The following is a 23028-nucleotide window of genomic DNA, read 5'->3' on the forward strand; positions in this document are numbered from 1 at the left end:
CCTGCTTCACCCGCTTTCAAAAGCAGCCAAGCCCAAAGAGGCCTGCAGACAGCTCAGTTCATATCCAAAAGCTACTACCAAGAGAGCCGCAGAGAGCCTCCCAAGATGAAAGGCTTCCTCTTCCTCCTCTTCACCATCAGCCTCCTCATTATGATTCAGGTAAGAGCAGCCCCCTGGAGACCCTGGAACCACCACCCCAGGCTCCTCAGACCTGCCTGGCAGTGGGGAGAGGGCCTGCAGGCTCCTGGCACCCAGCCTTCCTCCCATGGGAACCAAGGACTCCGGACACCTAGCTCCCAGCCTTCCAGTTCTTCTGGTTGGGGTCAGACTGGTGGAGGGTTTCCCCTGAGCATTGCTGCCTCCGGTACTTGAGGCTGGGGCACACCGACAGGGTGCCAGCATCCTGAGGCCCCCAAGGGGTGCTGTGGAATAACAGGGGATGAAGAGGCTTGGGAAGACAGCCCTGAGTGACCATGGCATCAACCCACAGGGAACCTGGGGAAACAGTCCTGTTGGGAGGGGGGCCGGGAGAGGTTCGAATGGAGCCTGATGGAGGTGGCAGGGAACCCCCGCCCCGGGTGAGGAGCCTGAGTATTTGGCAATGCTGCTGCTACTAAGTTGCTTCAGTTGTGTCCGACTTTGTGCGACCCCAGAGATGGCAGCCCACCAGGCTCCCTCGTCCCTGGGATTCTCCAGGCAAGAACACTGGAGTGGGTTGCCATTTCCTTCTCCAATGCATGAAAGTGAAGTCGCTCAGTCATGTCCGACTCTTAGCGACCCCACAGACTGCAGCCTACCAGGCTCCTCCGTCCATGGGATTTTCCAGGCAAGAGTACTGGAGTGGGGTGCCACTGCCTTCTCTGTTGGCAATGCTAAGAAGATAGAAATCTCCCATTCCAGAAACAGCTAGACTCTCAAGATCAACTGCTATTCTAAGAGGAGGCAGTCGGTAGAGGAGAAGGGAGCCATCGAGTTCTCCATCGAGAACAGCCTGATCAAGCATTCAGGACACCCTGGTCGCCATCAGAAACAGCTTAATCTCCATCAAGGGCAGCTTTAGTTGCAGCGTGACCAGGCTTTGGGAACAGCTTGATCACCATCTGGCCATCTCTTTGGGGGAAACAGTCACACCCTCCCTACCCCCACATACCCATACTTCGCCAGGTGACTTCTCTCCAGCCTGATCTCATGTGACCTCCCCCATGACTATGATGGGCTCTTCTTCCCATTCACTGGATGAGGAAACTGAGGTTCAGAGAGGCTAAGGCGCTGGCTGGGCTGTTAAGGTCAGGTCTGGGGCCACAGATTTCCTTATCTCCTGCAAGCTGGAGGTGCGGGTGACCTGGCGGACATGAAAGTCAGGTTCCAGGGAACACAGGCCAGGGGCTGCCTCTGACCCTGCCTGTGTCATGGCCCGAAGCAGCCAGCCCTCCCCACAGGACCTTGTGGCAGAAGTCACGACCCTTGGGACAGGGAACTGGGGGCTACAGTCTGGGGGTGGGAGAACTGTGTCTAAACAACACATCTGAGATTCACCCCCTCCCCGGGCTTGCCCCACTTCTCCTCTTGCAGATACAAACTGGAGTCCTGGGAAACCGTACCGTCACCACCTCCAAGAAACTCCAAAACGGCTCCCCAGCCTTTGGCAGCCTAGCCGGTGGCAGCATCCTTTTCTTCTTGACCAACACCCTCATCCAGCTCTTCTACCTCACCTGATGTGCCATGTTCCAGCCCTCATCCCATGCCCCCCGAGACAGCGGCCATCATCACTAGCAGGAGAAGCACCCCCAATCCTTGGGAGGCACTGATGCTAGAGATGAGCAGGTTGTAGGAATTGACGGGCAGAGCTTGGGGTGGGGCCCATGGCCTACACAGGGAGGTGCTGACATGGAGGAGGAAGCACCACTCAGCTGGGGCTCAATAAAGCTGTTGTGTACTTGGAGTGGGATCCTACGTGTGGTCACTGGACGTCACCAGACCCAAAGAGCCAGCACCCAGGGGCTGCCTGTTTGTCCCCATCAGTAGAAGAGGTGGCACCAGGGAGCTCACACGCCACCTTCCCTGCCCCAAAGTCTGGAAGCTGGGGCCCTACCTGTTTGGATCCCCTTGAAAGGACCCAGCCCAGAACCTGCCGTAGTCACCTCTCTTTAGCTGCATTTGGTCACTGGTCCCTGGGAGTTCAGGAAGGGAGGTCCCAGAGGACCCACATGCCCCCACCCAGACCTTGGGCACCCACAGTTGCAGAGTCTCAGAGAGTCCCCCACTCCACTACCTGAGTTTCTTCAGAACAGATTCAGAGAGAACTGCCTGCCCAACCTCTAGCGGTTCCCTCACAGCCAGCCTCCTGTCGTCACGTCTCCAACCACGGGGGGCTGAGAACGGGGACAAGGCCGCTGTCTGTCTCTTTCCCACCTACCCACGGGTTAGGAAGCCAGGAAGGACATACAGCTGCTCTAACCTCTCGTGCCCCTCTTGGAATTGGGGTCAACAGAGAGGGAAAGTGACCCTGGAGAAGCCCCATCCCTGCCTCTTCCCAGAGGACCTCGGCCAAGAGGCCAAGTGTCTGCCAGATTGAAGGACTGTGTCCTGCCCTCTCTGAGCTGGGTTAGGGACCAAGACCCCCTGGTCCCAGCTTATTTGACTGAGCTAAACCTTTAGGGCTTGAGACCAGGGTTGCGAGAAATTGAGAGGAGCCCTGGAGAGCAAGGCCCTTTGAGGTGTGGCTCCCACTTGCCTCTCTCGCCCGGCCTACCATGCCCGCATCACACTGGACTTCCAGGTTTCCACCCTGAACTTGTTTGCATCCCTCTGCCATCCTCCAGCCGACTGACTCCTTCTCATCCTCCACATCGCAGGTGAGGATTGCTTCCTCCGGGCAGTGTTCCATGCCTTGTGCCTCTAAATGGTTTCACGTCCTCCCCTGTGCATGCCTCCACTTCCTTTCTTAGCCTGTCACTGAATGTATCACCGTATCCGTTGGAATCCTCCACTGGACTGTGAGTTGCCTGAGCGCAGGGACCAAGGCTTGGTTCATGTTTGTGCTCCCAAAGCCCACGCTCCGGGAACACAGCATTTGGTTGGGGTGGGGGCGGGGGACAAGATCACGCTCGGCAGTCAGTCTGGTCCTAGGGCTCCCTCTGGTGGCAGAGGGAGGCCTTGCATCTGAACACCAGAGGGAAGGAGGGAAGAAGCCCGCCTGAGCCTAGGCAAGTCAGAAGGCAGGTGAATAGAACCTCACTCCCGCCCCCCGCCCCCATCAAATATCAAGGTGCAGCGCCAAGGATACCTGGGAGCATAGTATAAAACAGTTTATGTTACAACAAAAAACCCTATAAAAACATGTCATCCCAGGGAGAGCCTCCAGGGCTGGGGGGTGGCAGCGAGGTTTCAAAGCACATGGACAGTCCAGATCTGGGATGCCCTGTCCTTGGCCAGCTCCCACAGCACTGCATGGTCCCGGTCGTAGCCCCGGCCACCTGTGGGGGATGGGGTAAGAGACGGGGAGATGGTCAGAAAGAGCTGGGGACTCACTACCCTCAGGGGCCTTCTCCCACACACATGCCCAACTTACCCTTCACGTCTAGGATCTGACCTTCAAACATCTGGCTGCAGATGTGGCCCGACTCACTGATGCTCCATGTCTGGCGGGGCAGGCGGCTCTCAGACCACAGCACCACCTTGGAGCCTGTGCTGGGGGGGCCAATCACCTGCAGGCTCATGGTGGGGGCCACCTGAGGCCCCCAGGAGGTTGTCAGGCACTGGCCCTCCCCAGGGACTCTGCCAAACCTGAGACACCTTTGATACACCCAGCTTTGAATTTCTGGCTCTTGTGGACTGTGACTCTGGGCAAACTTCTTGATCTTTCTGAGCTCTGTTTTCCTGGGGGAATGGTGGTTGAAAGGGTCCTGGTTCAATGTGAGAAACCATAAAAGAGCTGGGGAAAATATGAACTCCTCCAGGAAGGCTTCCATGACTGCCTCTTGAAGCATAAGCTTTAGCAGCAAACTTCCACATACCTATTGGCTATGTGACTTTCAGCCAGTTACAAAACTGTGCTCTGGTTTCCTCACCTATAAAATGGGAAGTGTAACAGGACCTGCCCTCTAGCGCCCTCTAGGGATTGCATGTGATGTTCATGTGAAGACATCTGCACGGTGTCTCCTCCACTGCCACTTTCTCAGGAAGGGTTCCCCTTGTCAGAGATACTGGTATTCCCTATTTTCCTTTCTTCATTTATTTTTCCTCTATTGCACTTTTCAACACCTAGGACTCATTGAAGCCGTTTCTTTCTCTCCCCACTAGGAAGCAAGCTTCGGGAGGGCCGAGCACGTGGCTGGTGTTCAGGAAAGATTTGTGGAGTGAACCTATCATTTTCTTTTGGCCATGCCTCACAACTTGTGGGATCTGATTTCCCAACCAGGTTCAAGCCCGGATGCCTGGCAGTAAAAGCCCCAAGTCCTAACCACTGGACCACCAGAGAATTCCCGAATCTATCGTTAATAATAGGACCCAGATCTGTCACAGGTTATCAGAGCTGGGAGGTCCCTTAGAAGCCTCTGGTCCAGCCCCTTTGCTTTGCAGTTGAGAGACAGAGACCCAGAGAAGAGCCTGAACTGCCCAAGGGTACACAGCCTGCCTTCTCCACCTCCCCAGGGTCCTGGTGTCTGTATCTCTCTGCCTCTCTGGCCCAAGACTGGCTCCTGTTCCCGACTGGGCACAGGCTGGGACTCCTGAAGGTGGGCTTGTGAGGGTTTGGGGGCCCTGGTGTCCCTGTCCTCGGCCCTAAACCAGTACCTGGTTCTTCAGTAGCCCATCCTCGTAGAACCAGATGTTGCTGCCTCCGGCTCGGGGCTCAGAGACTACCACGCGGCCCGCCTTCATGTCTTCCACATGGTCCGGCACGGTCAGGAATCCCCCCAATGCCGCATTCCAGAGGCGGAAATAAGCCCGGCGCTGGTGAGTGGGGGGAGTCGGGAGTCAGGGCTCTCTGGGCAGGGATGCTCCCACTTGGGCCCCCAGTGCCCTCAACTCTGGACCCTCTAGTAACCCGAGCTCCCAGACTCTCCCTCCTGTCCCAAACCGACCTGGACCCTGCTTCTAGGTCTTCTAGGTCACCCCTTCTTTCTCATACATATGCCGAGGGCACACTCACAGCACATACCCACACAGTTGTACGTCTGCAGAGATACACACAGACACACTGGCAGATACGCCCAAGATCCACACGGTTGCACAGGAGGGCGGCAGACACAGACACATGGATACATGCCAGCAGGTACACTCACTATTTGCTCCCCCGCTGACTTCACATCAGGCACTCATGTTTGCTAAAAGTCTGGAGGCATAAATAGGAATACAGATGTGCACACGCACTCATAAAGAGATATGCGCATATTACACGCTGAAGAGGAACCACAGCAGGGCGGACACCGGCTGGGCCACAAATCACCCACGGGTCTTAGGTGGTGGCGACAGTGAGAATAGTAATAATAATAATCACAGCCCATGTCTGTTGATATTCAACACTGTTCTGAGGGCTTTATATCATTATTCAATTCTCAAAACAGCTCTATCATACATATCACCCCCATTTTACAGATGAGGAAAACTGAGGGCCATGGAGGTAAACTACTTGCAAAGATGGTAGAGCAAATCCTTGTCTACTTCTCTGGGCCTTTATTTCTCCATCTATACAATGTGAGGGTTGGAGATAATCTCCATGATTTCTTCTAGCAATGATGTTCTAAGAAGGACCGTACAGGTATCCTCACACGAAGACACATGCTTTCAACAGTGTCACAAATACAGCCGCACGCAGTCACAAACACACTCTCACAGAAGTACAGGGTTGCCACAGATTGCTGCCAGAGGACACGCGCATAAAAACGCCATCATGAACACGGAAATGCCCTCAGACGGGTGCGCACACACGCACACATGCACACACCCTGTGGCCAGGCCTCCACATGCATGACCTCATTGCACATAAGTGAGACACAGGTCCAGACACGCACTCACAGACACAGAGAAACACAGGCAGAGACACAGCACTGCAAAGTGAGGCGTGCTCGCTCATGGGCGGCACATGAGATGATCTTCAGGCTGATGTGGACAAGCCTTCTTGCTAAAAAAGTAATGGCAGTGTGTCTATCACAGGGCCTATTAAGGAAAAATCACACACACACACATCAAACCCACGATCTTACGGACATTATTCCTTAGGATAAGGATAAAGTTAAAAAAGAAAAAAGTGAGTTGATTTAGAGGAAAATATTAAGGAGATAATGGTTCAAGAGGAATCATAGTAGGACAGAAATTATGACCAAAGCACATAAACACTGAATTTGGGAAACATGGGACGCTCACAGACAGACAGACAGACTGACACACAGCCAGACGGGCTGACCTAGATGCGCTTAACCTGCCATGCTACCCACCTGCTTGATGGGGTAGAGGGAGCCCACCCGCTGGGTCCCGCTGTATGTCAGCCAGTTGGTGATCTCACAGCTGCCCACCAGCCACTGGCGGCCCCGGAAGTCGCTGTGCTCACATAGCACCCAGCTGGACCCAGCGAGCACCAGAGACACAGCAAGGAAGACAGACAGACAGACAGACAGGAAGGAGAGGAAGCCGACCGTCAGGACGGTCTCCAGCTCCCCTTCTCTTAAGCCGGGACTCCTCTGCCTGGGGTTCGGGTTTCAGGAGCAGGTGGAGAGGGAAGTGGGAAAGGAGCCCTGGGGTTTGCAGGGCAGAGTAGGGTCCTGGAGAGGCCCCCCCCTGGCTGGGGTCCAACCCCTGAGGGCCAGTGAGCCTTCCCAGCCTGCACTCCCTCCCCGCTCCCTCCTGGCTTGGAGGGGAGTGGAAGGAAAGTGGGGGGAGACCCAGAGACCCCCAATTCCCCCTCCCTCACTAGTAGCCCCCCACCTCCCCTTGACACACTCACACGCCCCCCTTGATCCGCACGGACAGCACATGGTTGTTGAAGCCCTCGGCCTGCAGGCTTCGCACCTCCCCGCCGAGTTCAATTTCTTTGCCTTCGAAGCACTCCAGTCCATACAGGAAAATGGACGGCTCGGAAAAGTGCTGTGGGCCGGGGGGCACGGAGAAAGGGTGAGGCCACAAGAGCCCCGCCCTCAGCAGCCCCCTCCCCCCAGTTCCAGAAGCGTGATTCCTAGGTCAGTATTTCAGGCTCTCTTCCTCCTGAGCCGCACCCCACAGGGCCCCTGACTCCTGTACACTGCCAGCTGGGGGTGCCCACATTGTCAGATGCAGCCTGGGCTGGACAGGTACCCCCTGCCTTAATACCACCTCCCTGGTAAGTGGAACTTCTAAGAAGAGTAAGAATAATCCTGGTTATTACAACATCAGTTCGCGAGTATTCAGGGCTGACCAACTCGCCAGATTCTGTGCTAAGAGCTTTTCTTGATCTCATCAGAACTTAACAGCCCTAGACGTAGGTGCCATGATTATCCCCACTTAGAGGGAAACTGAGGCTGGGAGGAGGAAACCGCTTGCTCAAGGCTGTGACAGCCAGGCTCCAGAACCAGGTATGTCTTCGGAGCCCAGCGTGGAGTTGTAAAGAGCATGGACTCCAGAGTCAGGCTGCCTTGGGGAGAACCTGGCTCTGCCGATCACCAGCTGTGTGACCTGCAGTAAGCTGCATGACCTCTCTGTGCCTCAGTTTTCACATGGGAAAAAGGGAGAAGATAATAGTCGTATGGCTCCTAGGATTGTGGTGAGGATGGAATGTCCTAGAGCACGGGAAGCCTTTTAAACCCCACTTGGAGCATGGTAAAGTCAAGGCCAGCCGTTCTGCTTGTGCTGCTCCCACTGGTCCCCATTCCGTCACCAAGTCCTACAGACTCCAGGTCCTTAATAGGGCCAGTGTCATTTCTCTCTGCTTGTCCTGGGTCTAGGACATCATTATTTGTCCTGGTTCTCTGTCGCAGCAGCCCCACTGCGTTCCCCCACCCACCCATTTCCGCCCATGCAGCAGAGCCATTTTCCAGACCACCTCAGTGGTCGCCCGTGCCCCCAGCCCACCCCCGAGCGCCAGCCCCTCCTGGCTCTGGCCCACCCTGGTTTCAGAACACACCACTCTGCGCTGTAATCTTTCTGGATTCCTTGAAGGCAGGGCTGTGTCTGATTTATTTCAGGGCCCCCAGGATCTATCTCAGCAGGGACTCAATAAATCCCTGGTATGCTAACCTGGCTTTGAAGCGCTGGGATCAAGAGGACCTGGGGTAGTTCTGAGGAAGGCTGGATTTAAGCCCAACAGCTCACTCAGCAGTGGGAAGAGGCAGGCTCACCTCTGTCTCAGGGGTGCCTGGAACTGGACAGGGGCACTCACCAGGGGCACCTTCTGGAGAGAGCTCAGGACTGTGGAGGCCAGGCAGCCCATGGCTGTGAGAGTAGGAAACTCGCCCTCAGACAGAATGTACTGCTCACCCTCAAAGTTCTTCTTATCAAACAGGATCCAGCTGGGGAAGGAAGGGGAAGAATAGGGGGATATGAGTAGGTATTTGAGCCCACCCTGTCCTTGGCCTGCACGGCCCCCCTGAGATACAGCAGACCGAATGCAACCTTGATGGGGATCCCCCAGGCCAGGGGAGGCCAAGGATGACCAGGCACTGCAGCAGCATGAACTGAAGTCAGACTTAAGAAAGAACTGAATGGAATCACACTGCCCCATGTCATTCAGGGGAAATGTGGAAGTCATGCCAAACTCCATGCACAATTACTCAACAAACCTATTTCTCAGAATCTATTCCAAGGACAGCCTTCACGAAACAACACATACATAAGGCTAGTGATTACACATTGTTTGCAGTGGCAGAGTGGAAGCAGCCAAATGTCCATCAGTTGGGGATTGGTTGAATAAAGCACGAATCTGGAGTATAACACAGCAGTCAACAAGAATGAGGAAGAGCTTTCAAAGGGACACAAAGTGACCTCCAAACAGTCTAAAAAACAAGGTGCATAACAGTGTTGATAGTATGCTTCCTGTTTAAAAAATTGAGATAAAATTCACATACCATAAAATTTACTTTTTTAAAGTATATAATTCAGTAGTCTTTAGTATATTTATCAGGCTGCAGTATGCTTCCTATTTGGAAAAAAAATGGAGGAGGAGGAAAACAAAATATGTTTGGTTTCTACGGTATATGCAAATTTATATATGGTGTATATTTGCTTATATCTTCAAAAAGAAGCAACGAATGAATGAACAAACATTTTTAAAAACGAGGGTGGGAGGGAAAGCAGCATGAACAGCGCTGTGACTTGTTTTTGAAGTCTTAACTTTGGAACTCTATGGGCTGAATCTGCATCTCCTGGAATCCACAGGTTGAAGCCTCACCTCCAGTGTGATGACCTTTGGGAGGTAATGAGGTTTAGATGAGGCCATAAAGGTGGAGCCCTTATCATGGGATTAGTATATTTATAAGAAGAGAAGGAGGGGAACTCCCTGGCAGTCCAATGGTTAGGACTCCAAGCTTTCACTGCCAAGGGCCTGGGTTCAGTCCTTGATTGGGACACTAAGATCCCACCAGAGGAAGAAATCCCTGGGGACACAGCAAGAAGGCAGCCATCGGCCAGCCAAGAAGAGAGCCCTCACCAAATCAACCAACCAAATGAACCAACACCTTGATCTTGGACTTCCCAGCCTCCAGATCTGTGAGAAAACAAATTCCTGTTGTTAAACCACCCAGGGTATTTTGTTCCTAGCTCAAGCTAAGACAGGAACACAATAAATATTTTCAGTAACTAAAAACTAGGATTAAATAACAATGAGAAGTATTCCTAAAAAATAAAATAAACAATGTAAATGAACCTAATCATATATCAGGTTGGTGGCCTAACCGCACAGAAAAAAGTAAAAAACACAATGTTTTGAACTGAACATAGCTAATGGGATGCAGGTGAATGTACTGAGGACAAAAGAACAACAGAGACGGCTCAAGAGGCGATCGCGGGTTTTTACTGTTAGCGGTGCTATCATCAGCAGCGGCAGTAGCAGCATTACAAGTGTGAAAACACGCAGCATGCAAAGTTTGGTCTTCAAAGAGCATTACCCATTAAAAGCAACCAGGATTCCTTGGTTACAGGCGAAAAATACATACAAAATGATCCAGGAACATCTTATTGTACCAGAGAAACAGGAAGTTATTAAAAAAAACAACAACTACTGGAGTCATATCAAAAGTACCCAGGAAAGGGACTTCCCTGATGGTTCAGTGATTAAGAGTCTACCTTCCAATTCAGGAGACTCGCGTTAAAGCCCTGGTGCAGGAACTAAAATCCCTCATGGTTTGGGGCAGCCCACCCGCCACAATTAGAGAGAAGCCCTGGTGGCGCAACAAAGATCCGATGCAGTAAAAAATAAACATATAAATTTTTAAAAAGTACCCAGGAAGCAATCTGGAGGGGCTTCCGTTTGCCAAAGATGAAGTAATTTGAGTACACAAAAGAATAGTGACTCCAGAGGACTGGAGCCTCTATACATAAAAACCCATGAGTCCACAACAATACTTCAAAAAAAATCTTCATCGGTCAGCTTTGGAGGTTGCTAGGGCACTGATTCAAAAATTATTCTGAAAATTGATAAAGAGAAAGGGGCAAACACTGACTCTTGGGAAAGGATGAAACTGCCTTTTTTGCAGAAACTATTTCAGGTAAATAAATATATAAAAAGGGAAAGTTCTTCTTTACAGAAGTATTCCAGCTAATATATGTAGAATGAATAACAAAACTTAGAAAATAATTTTGTAACCTCTAAAGAAATAATGAGTCTAGGAAATTATCATCAATGGATACTAGATATCATTAAATAAAGGTCACTGAGGAATCTTATAATGTAGGGATCTTAATATAATTTAAAAAGGGACAACTAGACACGTGCATCCTGATGCGATGCAGTGGGAAGTACACGTACCACGAATACAATATTCTTGACAAAGAAACAAAACACCCTGAATCTCATCAAGCCTCTGGATGTAAACTACATGTTTACAGGAAATATGGGGCACAGAGGAACAAGTTTAAAACACCACCAGGAAGCAATCATCTAAAACACAGAAGACGGGAAACTTACAGGGCAAATTATTGGGTTTCTTTAAACGAATAAATGGTATCAGACAAAAAGAAGGGGAGGGGACTGCTATACACTAGAGATCAAATGGACCAAATGTGATGTCTGGACCCTGACTGGATTCTAAGATAACAAACGAATTTCACAAAGGCATTTTTTGAGATAACGGGAGGAATTTGAACATGGACAGGGTATTAGGTAATAATAAATTACTGTTCATTTTATTATATGTGATAATAACTTGAGGCCGTGTGTCCTTTCTTGTTAGAGATACATATTGAATTACTTACCTGTGAAATTTTATGTTGGGTTGGGGATTTAAAATATTCTACCGGGGGAAAAAAAAAGGCAGAAGGGAGAATGAAACAAAACTGAAGCTCTTTACACTATACTGTCTACAATGTTTACATTTGCTATTAAAACTTTATTTTGCTTTGTTTCTTTTAAGATTGAATGATTCGGGGCTAATCCCAAGGAAGCCAAAGGAAGGAAGTCATTTGAAACAAAGACCTTCTAACTACAGCCTCGATTTCCGAGCTAAGCTAAGCGCTTCAGGGCAGGCGCCCTCAGGCCCACGTCTCCCCTTTCCCACGTCCTCACCTGCCGCCCTGGACTCGGCAAGACTGGGGCTGGAAGGAGGTGGGCAGAGAGCTCTGGTCATCTTCAAAAAAGATGTGGTCACCCAGGAAGTCGGGGCCGGAGAACAGCTGAATCTGGCAGCAGAGACGGGAAGAGATGAGAGAAGGAGGGCGATGGAGTCGGGGGGTGGAGAATGGGGAAGAGAGGGAGAGACCTTAAATGAGGGTGAGGAGACAGAGGCCCCCACTACCGCCTTACCTTTGAGACAAAGTGCAGATTGTGCTCCCCGACCTGAAGGAGGGACCAAAGTTTTGAGATTCAAGGAGAGCACTAGCCCCTAGCCTCAACGCCTCTGGTGTCAATACTCCTGATCCTTCTTGCAGTTCGCGCTTAGTCTGGGGTCTGTGTTGACTCCGCCCCCTCGCAGGAGACCCCGCCCCCAGGAGCTCCAGACTGGCTCCTTCTAGTCCCGCCTCCACTGAAGTGGGCGCAGCCCAGACCCCAGACCCCTCCCCACCAAGAGGCCCGGCTGCGGCGTCCTAACGCACCTGCAGCACCGGCTGCAGCGAGGCGAGGGCGCTGTTGCCCGAGCCCCAGTCGTCGCAGTTGCGGTACACGCCCTTCTCCAGCACGTACTGCTCCCCGGAGAAGCCCACCTCCTGATACGCCACCCACCTGCAGGAAGGGCGGGGTGCTGATCAGCGGGGCGGAGCCGGCGCCTCTGCTGGAGCCGCCCCCGGCCCGCCCAGCTCCCCGGAGCCCCCCAGTCACTCACACGCCGCTGAGCACGTGGATGGCCTGCGTTCTGGGGCCGTGTCCCGCCAGCTCCACGTCCGGCAGTGCCTCGCTCACCTCCACGCCCGGCCCCTCGAAGTCCATGGCCTCAAACAGCACCACGGCCGGGTCCCCAAAGTCCTGGGCCCGAGCGACAGTCAGATTGCTCCCGGCTCAGGGACGGACGGAAGGAAACCCCTGGGAGTGCCCAGACCCCTAGGACGCATCCCACTAAAGGACTTCGGGGTGAGGTGATCAGGGTGGGCTGGGGAAGGGCAGCAGGAGGGAGAGAGGCTAGACTCCAGAAGACTTCCACTACTCTGGAGAACGAGGAAAGGAGGCACAAATTCTCTCAACAGAGGGTACCACCTGAATGTCCCAATTGCTCTTGCTTACCGTTCGGATGACCCGCAGGGAGGTCAACGCCTCGTTATAGCCTCCCCAACGTGACCAATCAGCGTATTCTCCCTCTTCCAGCAGATACTGGTGACCCCGGAAACCCTCCTTCTCATAGCCCACCCAGCTGAGCAGGGGGAGACAGACAAACAGGGAGTCACGGGAAGCCCACGGGATTGTGAAATAGTTGCCCCCACCCCCAGGCAGCCCAGGTCACTCCCCACCCTGAAGGGTAGAGGCCAGTGGGGAGGGTGAAGTAGAAGGAAGGGTCCTGAGTCCTCACCAGCCCCCGAGAACTCGCAGGGACCCCACAGAGGCCAGGTTGGGGCTCTGGCTATCCTCTGGCTGCTGCAGGTTGTAGATGTCTCGGTTCACTTCCCAGCTCCGGCCCTGAAACCCTGGGGCCTCATACACCACAGCCTGTGGGGGAAGGGGCGGTGTGGGGTTGGACCAGACCCTCCCAGCCATCCCTGGATGACTCTCGCCAGCATCAGCCCAGAGCTAAGCCCTCCCAGTCCCTCACTTGAGCCCCATGCCCTCACCTGACTCCTTTCTCTTCTCTGACCTGTGACCTGGTCCTTCCACATCAAAAGCAGGTTCCCAATGAATCAGTCGGGTTCCACCATCACCACCACCACCACCTGCCCCCAGACCCAGCCTCTGGCCCCAGCGCCCACCTCTCCATCTTCTAGTCCAGGCCATGATACATACACACATATACACACCCGCTACCCAAAGGCCCTCTTTGACCCTGAAGCCCAGGCTCTTACCTTGGGCTCCCCTGGCCTCTCCACACTTGGGCAGCCCTGCAGAGAAGACAGAGTGAGGCCCCATCCCAGAGGTGGGGAGAGAGAGACTGGGGCTGGTGACCTTGGGTTGACTTGTTCCTGAGACCCTTAAAAATGGCCAATCCCATGTCCTACCCCCTTCCCTTAGAATCAAATCCTCCCTCTCCTCGAATCCTATTCCCAGTAGGAGTTCCCAGGCCCTGCCTCTTCTGCCAGACTGCAGGGAAAGGCTACTGGGCCCACCTACTCCTTACCAATCTCATGGGCTTCAGGGAGCCCACGCTGGGGTCTGATGCTCCCCAGGCCTCTGAGGTGGGGTACTCTCCAGGCTCCAGAATGCAGGGAGCATCTTCAAAGAAGGGTTTGGGGTATAGAAGCCACCTGGAGGAAGGCAGAGAAGTAGCTGCACCCTAGACTCCCAGGAACACAGATCAGTGGATGGGGTGGAAGGTGCAGAGGGAAGAATTGAGTTTTGGGGGAGAGGCCCTGATCAAGGGAACTCTGGAGAACATTTCAGGCCCCCATCGTCTCCTGCAGCAGCCAGTCCATTGATCTCTTTTCTGACCTGACCCTCTCTAATTGCACACAGAGGCTGAGAGTCCTTTCTAGCACCCATACCTGCTTAAAACTCCCCATCAGCCTCATAATACAGCCCAACTGCACAAAGAGGCCTTCCTCCTGGGCCTCCCATCTCCCCATTTGTGCTGCTTTCTGGGGCCAGACTGAACTTTCAAAGCTTAGATCTCTCACCTCTGGGCCTTTGCAGGTGCTGGTATACTCTTTTTTTTTTCCCCGATTCATTCAGTTAACAGATATTCAGGGCCATCTACCCCATGCCAGGTCCTGCTTCAGGCATCAGGGACACAATAGTGAACAAAACGTATGAAGTCCCTGCCCTCATGGAGCCAATTCATCCCAGCTGAGGAGTCTCCTCCTCCAGGAAGGCTTCTCTGACCTGGGCTGGTTTGGTGCTGTTCTTTGCTCCTGAAGCCCCATGCTCCTCCGTCCTGGAACTCCGGATTGCTACTGTCTGCTTGCTTGCCTGGCCCCACCAGTAAGCTGAGCACTTCTCGCAGGCAGGAACCATGTCCTGTCACCTCTGTGTCCCCAGCAACCAGCAGAGTGAGTGTTAAATGAAGGGCTTCCAGAAAGCCCAGACTCACAGTCCTGCGGAGACAGTGGCAGATGCCACTTGCAGGGGCCTCTCCAGGCCCTGGGGGTCCTCCAAGGCCTCAGTCAGCTTCACTCGCTCCCCTTTGAGGCCCTCCTCAGAGTACAGACTGATCTCTGGGGTAATGTAGTCCTGCAGAAGGAGAGGGGTGGGAAAATGAAGTATAAAACAGCACCTTGGACCTCCCTGGAAGAGGGAGTCGTAACGGCCTCAATGACCATGATGGTGTGGTCACTCAGCTAGAGCTAGACATCCTGGAGTGTGAGGTCAAGTGGACCTTAGGAAGTATTACCACGAACAAAGCTAGTGGAGGTGATGGAATGCCAGCTGAGCTATTTCAAATCCTAAAAGATGATGCCATTAAAATGATGCACTCAATATGCCAGCAAATTTGGGAAACTCAGAAGTGGCCACAGGACTGAAAAAGATTAGTTTTTATTCCAATACAAAGAAGGACAATGCCAAAGAATGTTCAAATTACTGTACAATTGCACTCACTTTCACATGCTAGCAAGATTATGCTCAAAATCCCTCAAGCTAGGCTTCAGCAATATGTGAACCAAGAACTTCCAGATGTATAAGCTGTATTTAGAAAAGGCAGAGGAAAAATAGATCAAATTGCCAACATTCGTTGGTCATAGAGAAAGCAAGGAAATTCCAGGAAAGCATCTACTTCTGCTTCATTGACCATGCTAAAGCCTTTGACTGTGTGGATCACAGCAAACTTTGGAAAATTCTTGAAGAGTTGGACCAGACCACCTGACCTGCCTTCTGAGAAATCTGTATGCAGGTCAAGAAGCAACAGTTAGAACCAGATAGGGAACAACTAACTGATTCAAAATTGGGAAAGGAGTGCGACAAGGCTGTATATTGTCATCCTGCTTGTTTAACTTAAATGCAGAGTACATCATGCAAAATGCCAGGCTGGATGAATCACAGACTGGAATCAAGATTGCTGGGAGAAATATCAATAGCCTCATCTATGCAGATAATAGCACTCTAATGGCAGAAAGTGAAGAGGAACTAAAGAGGCTCTTGATGAGGGTGAAAGAGGAGAGTGAAAAAGCTGGCTTAAAACTCAACATTCAGAAAACTAAGATCATGGCATCCGGTCCCATCACTTCACGGCAAATAGATGGGGAAAAAGTGGAAGAAAACTAAGATCATGGCATCCGGTCCCATCACTTCACGGCAAATAGATGGGGAAAAAGTGGAAGTAGTGACAGACTTTATTTTCTTGGACTCCCAAATCACTGTGAATGATGACTGTAGCCGTGAAATTAAAGGATGTTTGCTCCTTGGAAGGAAAGCTATGACAAACGTAGACAGTGTATTAAAAAGCAGAGACATCACTTTGGTGACAAAAGTCCATAGAGTCAAAGCTGTGGTTTTTCCAGAGTCATGTACGGATGTGAGAATTGGACAATAAAGAAGACTGAGTGCCAAAGAACTGATGCCTTTGAACTGTGGTGTTGGAGAAGACTCTTGAGAGTCCCTTGGACTGCAAGGAGATCCAACCAGTCAATCCTAAAGGAAATAAACCCTGAATATTCATTGGAAGGACTGATGCTGAAGCTGAAGCTCCAATACTTTGGCCGCCTGATGTGAAGAGCCAACTCATTGGAAAAGACCCTGATGCTGGGAAAGGTTGAGGGCAGGAAGAGAAGGGGACGACAGAGGATAAGATTGTTGGATGACATCACTGACTCGATGGACATGAGTTTGCGCAAACTGTGAGAGATAGTGAAAGACAGGGAAGCCTGGCATGCTGCAGTCCATGGGGTCACAAAGAATCGGACATGTCTGAGCAACTGAACAACAGCAGCCAGTGGTTAAGACTCCGCTGCCAATTCAGGGGAGCATGGGTTCAATCCCTGGTCAGGAAACTAAGATCCCATATGCCGTGTGGCATAGTCAAAAGATAAAAACAAAAACAAAACCACCCATCACCCTTCAGAGACTACCCCCGCCCACACCTGCTTCCCCAAGTCTGTTCAGCTGGAGCTGCCAGGGGCTCCTCCTCAGAAGCCAGAAACAACTGGGGTGTTCTCTGCAATGTCAGCCAGTTAAGCCTGAGACCAAAGCCCTTTCTGGTCCCTCACTGGCCCTTTGGGACCTAAGACCAAAGTTCTCAGCAGGAGCCTGCCAAGTACCATGCCCTTTGCCCTGACTCTGGGAGCCTCATTTCCAGCCTGGTGGAGGGATGGGCAGGATAGACAGCCATTTCCGGAGATCTGAATTTGATCCTTCTTTGTATACAATTCCGACTCTATACCAATTTCTACCCCTTCCTAAACTGGAAGAACTGATGCTGAAGCTGAAACTCCAACACTCTGGCCATCTGATGCAAAGAACTGACTCATTGGAAAAGACCCTGATGCTGGGAAAGATTGAAGATGGGAGGAGAAGGGGACGACAGAGGATGAGATGGTTAGATGGCATCACCAACTCAATGGACGTGAGTTTGAGTAAACTCAGGGAGTTGGTGATGGACAGGGAAGCCTGGCGTGCTGCAGTCCATGGGGTTGCAAAGAGTCAGACACGACTGAGTGACTGAACTGAACTGAACTGGAACTGGCCTGTACCTGCACTGCATCTCAGAAAGCTACAGGTCCCTTTCTGCCTTTCTGGGTGTTTCTTCTTCATCAGGATCATTTTCATTCACTCACTTCTTCATCAAATGTTTATGAAACAGAGACTTCTCTGGTCATCCGGTGGCTAAGACGCTGAGTTCCCAATACAGGGGGCCCGGGTTTGATCCCTGGTCAGAGAACTAGATCCCAGATGCTGCAACTAAGACCCAGCATAGCTGAGTAAGTAAATAAGTATCTTTCAAAATGTTTATGAAACATCTTCTGAGTGTAAGACATATTCTAAGATCCTGTCCTACCCCTTCTCATTTGGTCTTCGCAGCGGGAAGTATTACAGCATTCACAGACTAAGAAAGTCAGACTCCGTGAGGTTAAATGGGCTGCCTGAGGGCACCCAGCTTGTAAGTGGCAGGGCCAAGAACAGAGCAGTGCAGTTTTGTTCACTGTTGCAACCTAGCACGTCCCATGTGCCTGGAACACACTAGGCACTTAATCAATGCCGACTGAATCAAAGGAACCCAAGTCCACTGAACTTCAAAGCCCTTGGTTCTCTTTTGTACCTCATTACCTCCCACATGAAGATGAATTTATTGTGAGAAGCTCACAATAAATTGTCTACAAACATGTGTGTGTTTCTGGAGAGGCTTTGAAAATTCTTGTCCCCTCCTTTGCATGGTTGAGCCACTGCCCTAGTTAATATAAGATTCTCTTCCTCTCTTACCAGGAGGATTGCAACAGCTCTGGACTCAAGAGTTATTTTGTCCTTCCATTACAAAAGAAGAAGAAGAAAAAAAAAACCCAAAACGTCTGTTAGGCCCTGATTTTAGATTTCTGCTTTCTCTTCTGGGTCTCTCTAGTGTCCAAGATGGTTTTATCAAGCTTAATTTTAGTAATTTGTAAATTTGTGTTACGACAGTGGTGTTTTCCCCCATCTTAGAGATATGAAACTGGAATACAGACTATGCCCTTTCAAACCACATTGTTGTTGTTTAGTCCCTTCAGCAGTGTCCAACTCTTTGCGACCCCATGGACTATAGCTGGCCAGGTTCCTCTGTCCACAGGATTTCCCAGTCTAGAACACTGGAGTGGGTTGCCACTTCCTTCTCTAAGGGGTCTTCCTGACCCAGGGACCAAACCCCTGTTTCCTGCACTGGCAGGCAGACTCTTTAGCCCTGAGCCACCAGGGAAGCATCTGTGTGCGCATGCATCTATACGCGGCACCTCAGCTCTGGCTGTGGGCCTGAACACTTGGGCCCTGGGTGGGCGGTGAGTGCCCACAGCCACCCCCACCCATTTCTGTTGCTCGAACTCCATCCTTCCCTAGGCTCCAGCTGGAGCTAGTGCAGCTTGGCCTCAGCCTCCCCAAGCCAGGCTGAGCATCCCCCAGAATCCCTTTCTTCTCCAGTTGGCTCCACGGTCAGGACTCTATACAGGTGAGAGTATAATAAACCCTCTTCAGGCTCCAATCCTATGTGATCTCTCCAGGAATCCCAGCTCCAGGTGTCCCTGTCTTCCTCCTCAAGGCCTGGGACTTAGGGTGGATGAGGCAACATCTGGTCCCCCACACCCAGCCACTCACCCGGACGACCCTCCTCAGGGAGCCGATGCCTTGGGTACTCCATGCTGATCCTGGGGCTCCAAGTTCCGTATCCCCTTGAGTCAGGACCTGCTTCCGGCCCTGGAATGCTGGCTGTTCATGCAGCACCCAGCTGCGGGCACAGAGACCTGGGATCACTGGATGGAGCATGAACAGGCAGCACTGTGGGGAGGATGGCCCCGCAGGGCAGGGTCTCTGGGTAGCTATGGGGGCTTCTGCCCTCGGTGGGCACTCCTCACTGTCCTCACATCCCCGAGGCTCACACGCCAGAGCCCACCAGGAGCTCCGCACTCACCAGCCTCGGACCACCCATACGGAGGCCACAGGGGCCCAGCTGGAAGCATCCTCAGCATCTTCCCAGACCTCCCTTCGGCTGCCTTTGCAGCCAGACTCTGAGAAGAGGATAATCTGCGAGAAGGCCCAGAGGGGTCCTTAGGGCCCGTCCCCGGAACCCCCGCCTCCTGCTCTCCCACCCGTTTGCCCCCCACCCCAGCGCCCCCTACCTTTCCAGGCCTGGTGTTCAGCTTGCCCTGGGTCTTCAATGCTGGGCTCTGGAATGGAGAGCCTTTATGGGGTTGCCTCCTTATTGCCTCTCTCAACCTGCCACTCCGGGAATCCCATATCCTCCCGCAGGCCTCCACCCCGCAAAGACCTGGCCCACAGAGAATGCTACACTTGCTCCCAGCCCCTGGGGGCTTCATCACTCTGTCCCCGGAACTGTCCCCTTCCCCAGCTTCTGAGATTTTATCAAGCCCTTCAGAATCCACAGTGCAAACAGCCTGTTGCTCGGATCGGGAGACTCTGCCTCCCAGAATCCCGGTCCTCACAGTATTCAAACCCTGGCCTAGATGAGGCCAGGCCCCCCTCTGTTGCCAGCCCAAGGCCTCACTCACCCATCCCTCCGGGGGCCGGGCACGTGCCAGCTTTTCTGGAGGCGGCCTTTCACTGTAGAGCAGGGGCAGCTGTCCTGGACCTTTCTTGAGCCCTGGTGGCCCGTGGGGCGGCAGAGCGGATAGTTTTGTGCCCAGTGGTTCCGAGTTAGGGGCCTCCTTCAGGGCAGGCACCAGACCCCCAAAGAGGAGGCTGCCTCCAAGACGGGAAGTGGGCCGGCTGCCTGCCTGCCACTCTGGCCCCGGTTCTGGGTGGGGGCCCTTGGCACCTGCTACATGCTTCTTCATCATCTCCAGAGGCGAGCAAGAGGCCTGGGCAGGCCGGGCAGGGGAGGGGTCCCTGGGGGGGCCCGGCCTGGCTCTCTCCTGCCTGCGCTGGAGCTTTTCATCATCACTCAGGTAGGGGTTCTCTGGCTCTTCTTCCTCCTCCTGTGCCTTTTCCTCCTTTACTTCCAGGACGGGCATCTCCTGGGGGCCGGGTCCCAGCACACATGGCCCAGGCTGGTCTTCCTCGATGGCAGGCAGGGTGGCGTACATGGCCAGGTAGGAGGAGCGGGGGGCTCGAGGTAGCCGGTGAGTGCGCAGGATCTCGGGAGGCTCCATGCTCCGCAGGGTATCCAGGAAAATCTCCAGGTCAGCAGTCAGGGCCACCTCCTCCTCCTCCCTCGATGGCTCCGGGAACACCTTGCCCTTGGTGGCTTCAGGGGCAAGCTGGGACTCCTGGCTGGTCTCTGCTCCCATCATCACCGGGGCTGGGGGACCTGATACCTTGCCCACTGAGGAGGAGGGGGCAACAAGAGTGCCTGGGGCCCGGACAGCGACTTTCTGGGTGGAAGATGGGACATTAGAAGTACCAGGGTCCCGGACAACTTCTTTTTGGGTGGGAGATGAGACGGTGCTTTCTTCAGACCCCTGGACAACCTTTTCCTGTTTGGGGGATGGAACAGCAGGAATTGTCAGGCCTTGAGGAGCCTCTTTCTTGGGGAGGGGAGGGACAGGGCTGCCTGCTGTACTCCAGACAACCTCTTTCTGGCTGATCAGGCTGACTTCTGGGCCCTGGGCAACCTTGGTTGGTTTGGGGGCTGAGGCAGCAGGAGCGCTCGGACCCGGCACTACCTCCTTCTGGTTGGGGGAGGAGTCGGCAGGAGCCCCAGGGCCCTGTACTGTCTCTTTCTGGGTAAGGGAGACAACAGGGACTTTTTCAGAGTCCTGAACAACCTTATTCTTTGGGGAGGATGGAGCAGAAAGACCTCCTGGGCTGGTGACGGCCTTCCATCTCATAGAGGATGGAGCAAGAGATTGTCCAGGGACAATAACAACCTCAGTCTTCACCATGGGTGGGACGGTGGCCGCAGGGGTATCTGAAAGCCCTTCTCTTTTGATGGAGGGCAGGGCCTGGGGTCCCCGGGGCTTGAGAGTGAGCTGGGCCCGAGCCTGAGTAGATGCTTCAGGTTGTTCTGGGGGGTGAACTAGGCCCAGGGAAAGGGTTTGGGTCTGGAGTCTAGGAGAGGAGGGTACTGGGGTGTGGCCCTGAGAGGTCTGGAGAGGGGAGTGGGTGGGGCTGGTGGGTCTCTGCACCCTTGGGACCTCATGGACCTCGGCACCCAGGGCTCTGTTCTGTTCCTGGTCTGGGTGGGCTGCAGGGACCTCCTGGCTTGGAGTGGGGTGAGCCTCCTCCAGGAAGCCCACAGGGCCCGGGGCAGATCTGTCCTTTGGCTCTGCTGTCCTTGTCTCAGGCAGCTGCCTCAGGGCTGACCTTTCTGTGCTGCCCAGACCTGGACTCCTTGGCACAGCAGCCAGGGGCCTGGGAAGCCGGCTGGTGGGGGCAGACCGCTCAGCCGGCACAAGGCTACTTAGCAGCTCCAAGGCCTGACTGCGACTGGGGGAGCCCTCGGGCTGGGGGTTCACCACCACTGCCCGCAGGGCACGGGCAACATTGCGGCCCCTTGGCAGGGCCTCGCCCAAGAGCGCTGGCCCCACGGAGTTGATCGTGGTGCTGTTCACCCGGCGGCTCACGTGCCCTCCCACCATCACGGTGGTCCGCACGGTACGCGTCACCCGCCGCTCCTCCAGGCTCCTGGAGCTCCCGCTGGTGAGACTCACACCCGGGTGGGGGCTTGGCTCCCGGGGCCCGTGCGCCGGCAATGAAAACTCAGTCCTGGCCACGGCTCCCGCGCTCGGCAGCTCGGTCCCGGGGGCCGGGGGGCTGCCGTCGCCCTGGTCCGCAGCCTCCTTCAGTCTTCCCGCTGGCCTTTTCTCCTTGAGCGGTAGTGTGTATTTCTTGGAAAAGACGGGCCCGTGGCTCTGGAAGCTCTTGGAGCCAGCCCTGTCCCGGGGGCCCTGGTGGTTCACGGTCTCTTCCTCCCGGACAGCAAAGCCATTGACTTCCTCTCGATGATGGCTGGACTCAAACGTCTCCTCGGAGGGGGCTTCCAACTGGGCCCCTGACACCAGGGACACCTTGTGGAAACGGTGTTTGACCTCGTCCTGGGCAGGGGGCCGCTGCCGCCATGTCAACGTGGCGCTCACCACTCGGGCCTTGGCCTCAGCCGGGGGCCCGCTGGCCTCCTCCATGGTGGGCCCCGGCAAGGCGTCCTGAGGTGTCCTTGGCTCGCTGTGGTCCAGCTTGCTGCAGAGGGTGCCAGGAAGAAAGAAGATGGGGTCAGGGGGAGTGGTCAGGGCTCCCTGCAGTGTAGAATAACTACCTCTGCAGAGGTCAGACTGAGTAACCTCAGACCAGTCATTTGCGTTTCGGGGCCTTTGTTTCTTCATCAGTAAAATGGGCACGATACCCTCAGAGCTCCCACCCCTCTCCCTACTTTCAGGCGTTCTCCTATGCCACGGTCTTTCAAGGGATGAAGCTGAGGCCTAAGCCTAGAAGGAGAGAGGAAGTAAAGAGACAGCCATGCGGATCTGACTCACTGGTCTGTGGACAGGGCTGTGACTCTGCCCAAGGAGCCCTGGGGCTAGTCCTCTAGGAGCTAAAAACTAGAAAACCGGAAAGCTGAAAACTAGACAAGCAGTGTGACCCTGTTTCCGATCGTGATGAAGGAAGGTAAGGAAAGACAGCTTTGGCCTCCAGCAAAACTGGGTTCCCCCTATCCCTGTCACTCATTAGCAAGATGACCTTGGGCAGCCACTTTTCCCCAGCAA

At 53.6% G+C, this 23028-nt stretch overlaps 2 protein-coding genes across 3 annotated transcripts in view; one reads left to right on the forward strand and one right to left on the reverse strand.

Annotated features, from left to right (window-relative positions):
* On the forward strand, nucleotides 1-1942 carry CD52 (CD52 molecule). The gene is made up of 2 exons (XM_088843782.1): nucleotides 1-159; nucleotides 1573-1942. Exons 1-2 carry the CDS (start codon nucleotides 106-108, stop codon nucleotides 1714-1716), a joined length of 198 nt encoding a protein of 65 aa, XP_088699908.1. The 5' UTR covers nucleotides 1-105; the 3' UTR covers nucleotides 1717-1942.
* A 1359-nt stretch (nucleotides 1943-3301) lies between these two features.
* CRYBG2 (crystallin beta-gamma domain containing 2) overlaps nucleotides 3302-23028 on the reverse strand; it is a 29717-nt gene continuing 9990 nt past the window's right edge. For both annotated transcript variants that reach the window (XM_088843784.1, XM_055398460.2), the window contains 19 exons: nucleotides 19879-22504; nucleotides 19489-19536; nucleotides 19281-19393; nucleotides 18968-19097; nucleotides 14790-14929; nucleotides 13881-14007; nucleotides 13609-13644; nucleotides 13122-13258; nucleotides 12839-12965; nucleotides 12444-12583; nucleotides 12217-12343; nucleotides 11927-11959; nucleotides 11690-11802; nucleotides 8351-8480; nucleotides 6944-7083; nucleotides 6438-6561; nucleotides 4795-4953; nucleotides 3572-3731; nucleotides 3302-3476 (listed from right to left, as the gene is read on the reverse strand). In XM_088843784.1, coding sequence (XP_088699910.1) covers nucleotides 3388-3476; nucleotides 3572-3731; nucleotides 4795-4953; nucleotides 6438-6561; nucleotides 6944-7083; nucleotides 8351-8480; nucleotides 11690-11802; nucleotides 11927-11959; nucleotides 12217-12343; nucleotides 12444-12583; nucleotides 12839-12965; nucleotides 13122-13258; nucleotides 13609-13644; nucleotides 13881-14007; nucleotides 14790-14929; nucleotides 18968-19097; nucleotides 19281-19393; nucleotides 19489-19536; nucleotides 19879-22504 — 4699 coding nt within the window. In that variant the 3' untranslated portion in view covers nucleotides 3302-3387. The remainder of the gene's footprint in view (nucleotides 3477-3571; nucleotides 3732-4794; nucleotides 4954-6437; nucleotides 6562-6943; nucleotides 7084-8350; nucleotides 8481-11689; nucleotides 11803-11926; nucleotides 11960-12216; nucleotides 12344-12443; nucleotides 12584-12838; nucleotides 12966-13121; nucleotides 13259-13608; nucleotides 13645-13880; nucleotides 14008-14789; nucleotides 14930-18967; nucleotides 19098-19280; nucleotides 19394-19488; nucleotides 19537-19878; nucleotides 22505-23028) is intronic.

The sequence above is a fragment of the Moschus berezovskii genome, chromosome 2, assembly GCF_049115385.1.
Source record: "Moschus berezovskii isolate FMDL1 chromosome 2, NW_MosBer_1.0, whole genome shotgun sequence".
NCBI lineage: Eukaryota > Metazoa > Chordata > Mammalia > Artiodactyla > Moschidae > Moschus > Moschus berezovskii.